At 45.7% G+C, this 12569-nt stretch overlaps 1 protein-coding gene across 4 annotated transcripts in view; it reads right to left on the reverse strand.

Moving 5' to 3' along the window:
• Positions 1-653: 653 nt before the first annotated feature.
• Positions 654-12569, reverse strand: part of LOC148454027 (tropomyosin beta chain) — a 64321-nt gene continuing 52405 nt past the window's right edge. For 2 of the 4 annotated variants that reach the window (XM_088461332.1, XM_088461330.1), the window contains exons 8-9: positions 12500-12569; positions 654-1372 (exon numbers count right to left, since the gene is read on the reverse strand). In XM_088461332.1, the coding sequence (XP_088317458.1) occupies positions 1290-1372; positions 12500-12569 (153 nt within the window). In that variant the 3' untranslated portion in view covers positions 654-1289. Of the gene's footprint in view, positions 1373-11612; positions 12191-12499 lie in introns of those variants that run through there. The other 2 variants (XM_088461331.1, XM_088461329.1) reach the window with 1 other exon arrangement.

Here is a 12569-nt window from a genome sequence, read left to right on the forward strand (position 1 = left end):
CAGTGATTGGGATTACAGGACACATGAGATATATGATAGTTCTATAAGAGTATGGCAGCCATAGGTCAGTGACTGGGATTACAGGACACATGAGATATATGATAGTTATATAAGAGTATGGCAGCCATAGGTCAGTGATTGGGATTACAGGACACATGAGATATATGATAGTTATATAAGAGTATGGCAGCCATAGGTCAGTGATTGGGATTACAGGACACATGAGATATATGATAGTTATATAAGAGTATTGCAGCTATAGGTCAGTGATTGGGATTAGAGCACACATGAGATATGTGATAATTATATAAGAGTATGGCAGCTATAGATCAGTGATTGGGATTACAGGACACATGAGATATATGATAGTTATATAAGAGTATGGCAGCCATAGGTCAGTGATTGGGATTACAGGACACATGAGATATATGATAGTTATATAAGAGTATGGCAGCCATAGGTCAGTGATTGGGATTACAGGACACATGAGATATGTGATAATTATATAAGAGTATGGCAGCCATAGGTCAGTGATTGGGATTACAGGTAGTAGGTAGGTGGGGCCATGTTATATAGATCGGCCATGGTACCCGCTCCTGTCATCTTGGAACCGGTTATCTTTAACCTACAATAAAATGCGCAGTGTGAAACAGTTTGTGTCAGGGATTTAATCACCTATAAACAATTAGTTAAACCCTTCTGAGCAATAAGATTAAAAATGATTTGGAAGCAAATGTCATCCAGAATGAAAATGAGCATGGAGACTGTCCTCTGGCCATATAACTTATACACATCTATGGGGGACGTGCCGTGGCCATATAACTTATACACATCTATGGGGGACGTGCCGTGGCCATATAACTTATACACATCTATGGGGGATGTGCCGTGGCCATATAACTTATACACATCTATGGGGGACGTGCCGTGGCCATATAACTTATACACATCTATGGGGGACGTGCCGTGGCCATATAACTTATACACATCTATGGGGGACGTGCCGTGGCCATATAACTTATACACATCTATGGGGGATGTGCCGTGGCCATATAACTTATACACATCTATGGGGGATGTGCCGTGGCAGTGACTGGGACACCAGAGAGTAGGATTTGTGGCTGGATGAGGATTAGTGGGAGCACAGCAGACAGTGAGAGGTCCTCCTGTATCTTCTGGCTTCTCAGATGAATCCTGAGTACGTGTGATGGCGTGAAACAAAATGTGCCCCATGGGAGCAAAGTGCTGGTGGTCGTGACTGGTGTGAAGAGGCCCATGGGGGATGTCTGTTACATGTTGTTCAGCTCCAGCAAGGTCTGGTCCAGTGTCTGCTGAATGGTGATGTTTTCTTCCTTAGCCACCGTAAGGGTCTCTAGAGGCACAAAGTGTAACAATCAGACAGACACAAAGCTTTAATATGCGACCATTCCATGTCACGTACAGAGACCCAAAGCTCTGACCATTCCATGTCACGTACAGAGACACACAGCTTTATCTGACCATTCCATGTCACGTACAGAGACACACAGCTTTATCTGACCATTCCATGTCACGTACAGAGACACACAGCTTTATCTGACCATTCCATGTCACGTACAGACACACAGCTCTGACCATTCCATGTCACGTACAGAGACACAAAGCTCTGACCATTCCATGTCACGTACAGAGACACACAGCTTTACTATCTGACCATTCCATGTCACATACAGAGACACAAAGCTCTGACCATTCCATGTCACGTACAGAGACACACAGCTTTACTATCTGACCATTCCATGTCACGTACAGAGATACACAGCTTTACTATCTGACCATTCCATGTCACGTACAGAGACACACAGCTTTACTATCTGACCATTCCATGTCACGTACAGACACACAGCTTTACTATCTGACCATTCCATGTCACGTACAGAGACACACAGCTCTGACCATTCCATGTCACGTACAGAGACACACAGCTCTGACCATTCCATGCCACGTACAGAGACACACAGCTTTACTATCTGACCATTCCATGCCACGTACAGAGACACACAGCTTTACTATCTGACCATTCCATGCCACGTACAGAGACACACAGCTTTATCTGACCATTCCATGTCACGTACAGAGACCCAAAGCTTTAATATCTGACCATTCCATGTCACGTACAGAGACCCAAAGCTTTAATATCTGACCATTCCATGTCACGTATGGGATACAAAGCTTTAATATCTGATCATTCCATGTCACGTACAGACACACAGCTTTATCTGACCATTCCATGTCACGTACAGAGACACACAGGTTTATCTGACCATTCCATGTCACGTACAGAGACACACAGGTTTATCTGACCATTCCATGTCACGTACGGGACAGAAAGGAAACTTCTAGGTGATAATTCAGCTCAACTCTTTGTTTTAAGAGCCTGTTATATTTTTCAAGAAAACCTATAGAAAGAGCTATAATTTTATTTTCCAGTGTCACATATGGGACGTTTCATGGAATGGCCCATCTCACACATGACTAAAATACCACTTCTATCATCTCAGAGGACTATGTCACACATGCAGAATAATTTACAACTCGCTCCAGATAGTGGAATAAATTATACTAAAATAATCTAATCAACCTGATGGTGAAAGAAATGTGTTAATGATAACTAGCTACACACGTAAGACGGGTTCTGCTGAACTCTCACAATGCCAAATAGGAAAAATTAAAATGTAGCGCTAGACAAAGAATGAAAATAATATTAATAAAAAAAAATATCTTGATTAAAAAAAAACACAATAACAGCAATACACATGGACAGTTTCAAAATAATATATAACCTAAAAACAATTAGCCCACTGTGCAACAGTTTAATACATCTGTATAAATATCTTTAGACATATAAGGGGTCATTCAGACCCTCTCGCGAGCGGCAGTACGCTCGCAAGTGGGTCGATGTTCCCCACTGCGCATGACGGAGGGAGCTCCGTCGTGCGCATACGCGAGACCCGGCGAGCGACGGGCTTCCCATCGCTCCGGGTCTCGCACCAAAGGGGGCGTGCTGTCGATGTTGATTGACAGCACGCCCCCTTTGGTGGGCGTGCTGGGGGCGTGCCTGCCAGACGGAGGCGTTCCCATGGGAACGCCTACCGTCTGAAGCCGGCCCCACTGATATCACTAGTGATGTCAGTGGGAGTGATTTTGGCTCTGATAGAGCCAAAATCACTCCTGGGCTTGTGGCTGGGAAACCCGACCGCAGGGTTTCCTTCGTAAGTCCGATGGTCAAGACCATCGCGACCATCTTGTTGGACGCTCGTATATGCTGTGGGTGGTGACCCACAGCTATATGAGCATCCAGGAGGACGCTCCATTTTAATGGAGAAGGGCCCTGATTCAGAGTGAGCGCTCTGGTCAGAGCGTCCGGCTCTGAATCAGGCCCATAGTTGCAGGATTAAGGCCAACAGTGTCCGTGCGTAATAGTGCATGCTGGGAGCTGGGAAATAGTGCATGCTGGGAAATAGTGCATGCTGGGAGATTTCTTCCCCCAAGGACGTGCTATTACGTTGGCCTCAATCCTGCAACTGTATTTCTATTTCTGTAACAATATGCTGATATACAAGACGACGGATTGATATAAGTGCAATGTTGTTACCATCACTGACATTGAATGTTTTTGGATAATCATTTGACAATTTTTTTTGCATCTACAAATCCTTTGGATATAGGGTCTGATATTTATGCAGATCTATTAAACCATTGCACAGTGGGCTATCTGCTTTTAGGTTATATATTATACAGTACTTAATTCAAAAATACACATGGACAGTTTAAAAATACATATATAAACTAAGATATTTGGGCCCTCATTCAGAGGCGGTCGGAGGATGCAAGCGGTCGCTCAGAAACTGGGCGGCCACTAGCATCCTGACCGGCCGCCTCTGTTTCGGTTGTTGGGTTGTGGGTTTACACCCACAGCTCTAACGACCACTAGGGTGATGGTCGCGATGGTCATAGACCATCGGGGCTTATGACGAGACCCTAGGGTAGGGTCTCGCTTGTCGTAAGCCCCGGAGCACTTCTGGCTCTGTCACTAGTGATGTCAGTGGGGCCTCCCCCAAACGGCAGGCGTTCCCATGGGAACGCCTCAGTTTGGGCTGCCACCCCCCCCCAGCCCGCCTTCCAAACGGGGCGATCAACATAGACAGCTCGCCCCCTTTGGAAAGAGACCCGCTACGGTCGTAGCGGGTCTCACGCATGCGCACGAAGGAACCGGCTCCCTCGTGCGCATACGCACTAGACAAACATCGAGGCAGTCGTAGACCGTATGGTCGCCTCTGAATGAAGGTCTTTATTATCAATTATATAATTTTTTTTGTTTTTGTCTAGCGCTACCTTTAGTTTCCCTGTCACACGTACAGTCCATCAAACCTCAGTGCAGCCGCTTCCGGCTATAGACAAATAGCCCATCTTTAACAGAGCCGTAAGTGGGACATCAGCGCCCTCCCCGCCTACTGACACACAGATGTATTGGAGATATGATTCATCTGTAACTCTTATGATCGTCTCCTCCATCGACTGAACATGCAGGTCCATTTCACTTGGTTGCTTACAAATCGATCACACTGAACGATCAAACGATGAACCACTATCTGCCCACTATAGCTGACAGCTTCTCAATCACAGAATGAAACAACATCGTTTATCGTTGGATCGTTTGCACATTGTGGAAGATCAAATTTCAGGGGAAACTTCAAGGGAAAATCGTTAAGAGGTTGGACAGGGATAAAATCGTCTAGTGGATGAGCCCCGTTAGGGCCTGATTCAGCTTTGGGAATAGAGTGAGATTTAGCACTTACTGATCATCTAGGTGTAACCAGGCTGTACTGCAGGGGGGGGGGCAGATGTAAGATGTAACCAGGCTGTACTGCAGGGGGCAGATGTAAGATGTAACAAGGCTGTACTGCAGGGGGGGGGCAGATGTAAGATGTAACCAGGCTGTACTGCAGGGGGGGCAGATGTAAGATGTAACCAGGCTGTACTGCAGGGGGCAGATGTAAGATGTAACCAGGCTGTACTGCAGGGGGGGCAGATGTAAGATGTAACCAGGCTGTACTGCAGGGGGGGCAGATGTAAGATGTAACAAGGCTGTACTGCAGGGGGGGGGCAGATGTAAGATGTAACCAGGCTGTACTGCAGGGGGGGCAGATGTAAGATGTAACAAGGCTGTACTGCAGGGGGCAGATGTAAGATGTAACCAGGCTGTACTGCAGGGGGGGGGCGCAGATGTAAGATGTAACCAGGCTGTACTGCAGGGGGGGGGGCAGATGTAAGATGTAACCAGGCTGTACTGCAGGGGGAGCAGATGTAAGATGTAACCAGGCTGTACTGCAGGGGGGGGGGGGCAGATGTAAGGTGTAACCAGGCTGTACTGCAGGGGGGGGGCAGATGTAAGGTGTAACCAGGCTGCACTGCAGGGGGAGCAGATGTAAGGTGTAACCAGGCTGTACTGCAGGGGGGGGGGGCAGATGTAAGATGTAACCAGGCTGTACTGCAGGGGGGGGCAGATGTAAGGTGTAACCAGGCTGCACTGCAGGGGGAGCAGATGTAAGATGTAACCAGGCTGCACTGCAGGGGGAGCAGATGTAAGGTGTAACCAGGCTGCACTGCAGGGGGGGGGGGCAGATGTAAGATGTAACCAGGCTGTACTGCAGGGGGGGCAGATGTAAGATGTAACCAGGCTGCATTGCAGGGGGGGGGCAGATAGATGTAAGATGTGCAGAGAGGTTTAGATTTGGGAGGGAGGTGTCCAAACTGACATCTAAATTATAGGCCAATAATAAAGCTGTGCAATATTTGTGGGCTACATGTAAAAGCAGCCAGTATTTACCCTGCATGCAATATAAAATGTATGTATTTACACCCCTTGCATTGCAGTATGGTTTGTTCAGGTACACAGTTACTGTAAGTGCTAATTCTCACTCTATTCCCAAAGCTGAATCAGGCCCTATGTCTTACAGGAATCCTCTGACCGTATGTAATCTGTAATCCAATGGACTATGGGCCTGATTCAGAGCCGCTCGCTAAGATGCGTACACTCGCTGCTGCCGATGGTATGCATTGTGCGCGTGCACATACCTTAGCGAAAGTACACAATGCATTCGCTCGCTGCGCATAGACAGCCCATCAGAGTGAGTGACAAGAGAAGCCGTTTGTAGGTGGTGACAGGGGCTGGCCATTCAAAACGGGGGAGTGGACTTGCAAACGCAGGTGTGCCTGAGCATCTCAATGGCGTGTTAGAGGTGCGCATAATTATAAGACAGCGTCATAGTACACGTCACCTTACTTGTTTCTACACTGAAGTGCTTGCGGCAGGGTATGGTCAACCTCAAGCGCTGCGATAGATCGGATGTACCGATGGTTGCATACACTTCCTGGACATGACGTGCACAAGTGGGCGTCTTAAAACAGGCTGGTGGGTGTCTGCATACACTGTGATCGCTCTCTAAGAAATACTGGGCGTGTTAATTCATTGCTGTGTGATAACACTGCCTACGCAATTTGCATACACATCGCGCGATCGCATCTAGCGAGCGATTCTGAGTCAGGCCCACTGTCTTACAGGAATCTTCTGACCATATGTTACGTGTATTCTGACAATCCCAAAAGAGTATGGGGTAAATTTTACTAAGATCCGTGTTTGGCCCGATTTGCATTTTCAGGTGATAATTTCCGATTTGCAAAAAAGTGATATTAACGATCATTATATTCGGGTGATTTCTTCATTTTTCACTTTTTTTAATAAAAATCAGGAGTTTACCATTATTAGTTTTGCTAAAGTCGCCCGTTTTACACTCAAATCGGGGACTCAGTAGAAGTGTTACATGCACCAACTCCTGAGCTGCGAGTTGCCATCGAACATACACAAATCAATGTGATTTGTGTATGTTTCTGAATGGCAAGTGTGTTCTAAGGGTTAATAAAAAAATAAAAATAAAAAAAATGAAGTGAGTTCTCCAAGTACCAGTATGCGGGGGAGGCTTGCTGGGAGCTGCAGTTTGACTGTGAAGACAATGTTGTTAATTCTATTTTTTATACACTATGAACCCGGCACCCACTGCCCAGGGGTGGCGGGGATAGCCCCTGGCTATCAGCCTAGGGCAGGGGTGCCCTGGAGAGGGGGACCCCTTTATTGGGGGGGCCAACTCCCCAGGGATCCCTGGGCTGACTCGCGGTCAGGACTGATGCTGTGGCTGGGGGGCCCGGTGAAAGGGCTTCCATGGCTGTGGCATCAGACCCACGCAAGAAAGGGTTTGGTGCTGGTTTTATTTAAGAGGGTACCCCTACAAAATTATTTATTTTTTTTTCCCCCTATAATTAAAACCAGGACTGGCCTTGCAGCCTGGTGCTGGTACCTAAATTAATTACGGTGGAACCCTACTCGTTTTGTTCCCCATAATTTTAAGTACCAGGACAGGCTGGCAAGTTCGGGGCTGGTTAGTGTGGGTTTTTTTTTTTTTTTAACAAAATTAACCCTAAAAATAACCTAATTCACTGATATGTGCGGCCTACTTGTTCGGGAGAGAAACTTGGCCGGTAAAACGGGACTTCAAAATTGACAGGATCGACCAAATACTCCATCAATCAAAACGATCCTGTCAAAACCGGGAGCTTGGTAAATTCCCGATAATAATAATTAATAATAATAATAATAATATTATAAATTTAAAAAAAGAAAAAACAATTTTGTGAAAAAAATGTTAGTTTTTGATCGATCCTATCAGAGTTGAAAAACGGGACAAATCGGGACCAAATCGAATCTTAGCAAATTTACCCCTATGTCTTACAGGAATCTTCTGACCATATGTTACCTGGTATTCTGACCATCCCAATGGCCTATGGGCCTGGTTCAGATCCGGATGCTAAGCCGTGATCGCTCGCTATGGGCGATTGTTGCCAGTCTGCGCATGCATCACAGTGCGTGAACCAGTGACTGCGATCAGGAATCGTGCGCTAGTAGCACAAAGACTGAGCGCTACTTTGAGTGACAGTGCCGTTGGTGGGTGGTAACAGGGGAAGGTGCTTGTGAACGCAGGCGTGTCTGGGCGTCAAAGCGGAGTTTTACGGGTGTGCATAATTAGCATGGAGGCGTCATTGTACACGTCACTAGGTTGTTTTTCAGCCGGCAGTGATCGCAGTGCTTATGGCAGGGTCTACCTCAAGCGCTGCGTGCAGCTCCGATGGTTCTCGATGTTACTGATTAATCATACACTTCCTGGAGATGACGTGTGCTAAAAGAGAAAGGTGAACACCTTTATACCAGCGTGCGCTCGCTCTGCCGTCGCTCTCTAAGACATACAGGGCGTCCTTACACGAGACTTTGCATACCCGGCCCCTTTGGAATGCGCGCAATCGCGGCTTAACGTCCAGGTCTGAGTCGCCCCTTATGTCTCATATACATCTTCATAATGTTGTGCACTGATATCCACCTATATGATACAATGGTGATACTTACGCCATGCACTAAGAGTACCAGCATGTCTCTGTATGTGTTAGACCTGGATCCCAGGTAGGATGTAGAGATGATGATGATGATGATGATGATGATACAGCACAGATGGGATCAGAGATAGAAAAGGGAACGTGTAGTTTTAGGAGGACAGCGGACAGACCTTTCATGGAAATAGAGTCCTGTGTATGAAGAGTGAGCTTACACCATCCCCCGCTGACATCACAGGACCCACCATCCCCCGCTGACATCACAGGACCCACCATCCCCCGCTGACATCACAGGACCCACCATCCCCCGCTGACATCACAGGACCCACCATCCCCCGCTGACATCACAGGACCTGACAGTCTACACAGATACTCCGGCTTCTAACTTATACCAACAGCCAAACTGTGTAACTGTATTATTCCATTAGCTCAGCTATTCACTAATGTACCACTTATATACAGAGCTGCTGCTTTATCTCCCCCAATTCTTCATGCTCCTTCCATGAGGGGTCTAATGAAATTGGTCTGCAATAGCGTACAGGCAAATAACGCTGCCTCATCGTCTCCTCCAGCAATAATTGTCACTTACTCTACAAGGTTCTCCACCACTTCCCTTAGAATGTAAGCTCTCACGAGCAGGGACCTCTTCCCTCATGTGCTTCTCTTTACATTTTCTTCTACTCTCTACTCCCCATTAGGGCACCTAACACGGGACCGCCAACTCCCGGCAGCTTATTGTGAGTGCTTTAATCACTATTTCAGCAATGTATATAAGTCGTGTCCTTGTCCTGCACTGTAATGTACTGTAAGTTACTTGTTTCTTGTTCACCTATTAGTTCTATGTACTATGTAAGGCGCTGCGGAACACTTGTGGCGCCATATAAATAAAAGGATGATGATAATAATAAATAATAACTTCCCTCTACTTCCATTATTTCTGTACATTCAATTCACCAATGATCTGTTTATAGAACAGCACCTAAAATTCTCTAATTTACCGTAATCTACAAATGTCACTTCAAGCAGCATGTTTCTAAATGCACCTGCTTCATATTCCATGAGTAGCCCCCCACCCTCATCAGACTCTGTCCCGCCTCTCCCCTCTCTCCCGCCTGTTTAATATATTCTGCCTCTCCACTCTATCCCACCTCTCCACTCTATCCAGTCTGTTTAATCTATCCCGCCTCTCCACTCTATCCTGCCTCTCCACTCTGTCCCACCTCTCCCTTCTGTCCCGCCAGTTTAATATATCCCGCCTTTCCAGTCTATCCAGCCTGTTTAATATATTCTACCTCTCCACTTATCCCGCCTCTCCACTCTATCCTGCCTGTTTAATATATACTACCTCCTCCACTCTATCCTGCCAGTTTAATATATTCTACCTTTCCATTCTATCCTGCCTCTCCACTCTATCCTGCCTGTTTAATATATCCCGCCTCTCCACTCTATCCTGCCTGTTTAATATATTCTACCTTTCCATTCTATCCCGTTTCTCCACTCTATCCAGCCTGTTTAATATATTCTACCTCTCCACTCTATCCCGCCTCTCCACTCTATCCTGCCTGTTTAATATATTCTACCTTTCCATTCTATCCCGTTTCTCCACTCTATCCAGCCAGTTTAATATATTCTACCTCTCCACTCTATCCCGCCTCTCCACTCTATCCTGCCTGTTTAATATATACTACCTCCTCCACTCTATCCTGCCTGTTTAATATATTCTACCTTTCCATTCTATCCCGTTTCTCCACTCTATCCTGCCAGTTTAATATATTCTACCTTTCCATTCTATCCTGCCTCTCCACTCTATCCTGCCTGTTTAATATATCCTGCCTCTCCACACTATCCTGCCTGTTTAATATATTCTACCTCTCCACTCTATCCCGTCTCTCCACTCTATCCAGCCTGTTTAATAAATTCTACCTCTCCACTCTATCCCACCTCTCCACTCTATCCTGCATGTTTAATAAATTCTATCCCGCCTCTCCACTCTATCCCGCCTCTCCACTCTATCCTGCATGTTTAATATATTCTACCTCTCCACTGTATCCCGCCTCTCCACTCTATCCTGCCTGTTTAATAAATTCTACCTCTCCACTCTATCTGGCCTCTCCACTATATCCTGCCTCTCCACTCTATCCTGCCTGTTTAATATATTCTACCTCTCCACTCTATCCTACCTCTCCACTCTATCCCGCCTCTCCACTATATCCTGCCTCTCCACTCTATACTGCATGTTTAATATATTCTACCTTTCCAATCTATCAAACATGTCCAGTATATCCTACCTGTCCAATCAATCCTAATGTACCTCTCCAGTCTATCGCTCTAATTCCTCCACGCACCGTACTCACTGAGGACTTTGGTGCATACACACTGTCAGATTTGTTGTCCGATATGAATAACTATTTTAAAATTCATTCATATCTGACTTGTGAACCTGTAACAATGAACGATGCGCGTTCCCGCATGTCGGGTAACGATATCTGACCTTGTCTGTGTTTGCAGTCAGATTTTGACAATTTCATTTATGTTAATACTGTCTGAAATCAATCAAATTGTTGGTAAAATCGTTCATCATTCATCTGACAGATCTGACCGTGTGTATGCACCATTAGAATTTTTCAATATAGCTTAAATCTCTTACATTAACCAACGTCGTTTCACTCCATGGGGTACAGTTACTAAAGTGAGTTTTTTTTAGAAGTGGAGATGTTGCCCATAGCAACCAATCAGTCTAGCTATCATTTCTCTAGCACCTTCTAGAAGATAAAAGCTAGAATCTGGTTGCTCTGGGCAACATCACCTCTATAAACCCACACGTTAGTGAATATCCCCCTTTGAGATGAATCTGCTAGTGTTTGGCATTTTCCCACTTTCTGGAGAATTTTCTTATCTTGTTCAGAGAATTTCTTATCTGAGTTAAAAGTCAACAGGAATGATCTGCTACATTGGTCTACACCACAACATGACCAATGTACAATCAGGATCTACCTATCTATCACACATGATACTGTGTTACCCATGAGGGGTGTTCTGTGAAGGCATTTAGGCTCATTATTTTCTGTTTTATGGGACAACGCCCTGAATGTGAAGGAAAGATGGAGACAGTGACACAATAAGAAGCAGGTAGCTAGAGAAGAAACAGTTTATTTAATTGTCGGCACAGAGAGATGTGACCTTAGTGTCCCCAGAGCACTGCCCCCAGCATGTAAGTCTGTACCCATCACTAGCCCTCTCCTGCACTCACTCACATATACACACGCCATGAGAGAGATGGGAACCCGCACATACTACACAGTAAATGAGACCGATCCAGCTTTATGTACAAGGCACGAAGAGCTGGTGACACACTGGGATTTCCTACAGTCATTACCAAAAGTAGAAGGCCGTGGCATCAGGCTGGATACTAAATGCCCCATGGCTGGATAAAGCTGAGAGACATGCAAGAAGTAAAAGATATATGACTGACAGTCAATCTAACATGTAGCAGTAATCCAGAGACAGGCAGGCGAAAGAGTCTTGTGTAGAGGATGGAAGGTGCCATGTTGTTCAGCAGATACAGCCAGCAGGAGAAGGTGGTAAAGGGACAGATCATGGCAGGAGAGACAACATGTGGAAACCAGGGCTCAGAGTGAGGTGATGTCATTAAGGGCATTGTCCAGCTCCTCACTGATGGCCTTATACTTCATCTTCTGAGCATAGACCTCATCTGGAGAATATCACCACAAAGCATAGGAGGGGACATCATAAGTGGCAGAGAGGAAGCGGGGGTGGAGATGTATTGCACAAGATGACACAGAAGGAAGAAACATATACACAGAGTGGGTGGGATGAGACATTGTTACATAACAACAAGGAGAAACAAGCGGAGACGAGTACATGACATGGGAAGTAAAAAGATATAGAAAGAAATATATGTAAGAAAATCAAAATATCTCTTCCAGATAAAAGCTTAAAGTACAATAGGCTCCTGTATATGAGGGTGCAAGGTCAATAGACAACTGAGAAATCCTTTTACCTTCCAGATCATCAATGGTCTTCTCCAGCTTGGCCACTGATTTCTCTGCAAACTCTACTCTGCTTTCAGT

The sequence above is a fragment of the Taudactylus pleione genome, unplaced genomic scaffold (assembly GCF_031769625.1).
Source record: "Taudactylus pleione unplaced genomic scaffold, aTauple2 ptg001034l, whole genome shotgun sequence".
Taxonomy (NCBI): Eukaryota; Metazoa; Chordata; class Amphibia; order Anura; family Myobatrachidae; genus Taudactylus; species Taudactylus pleione.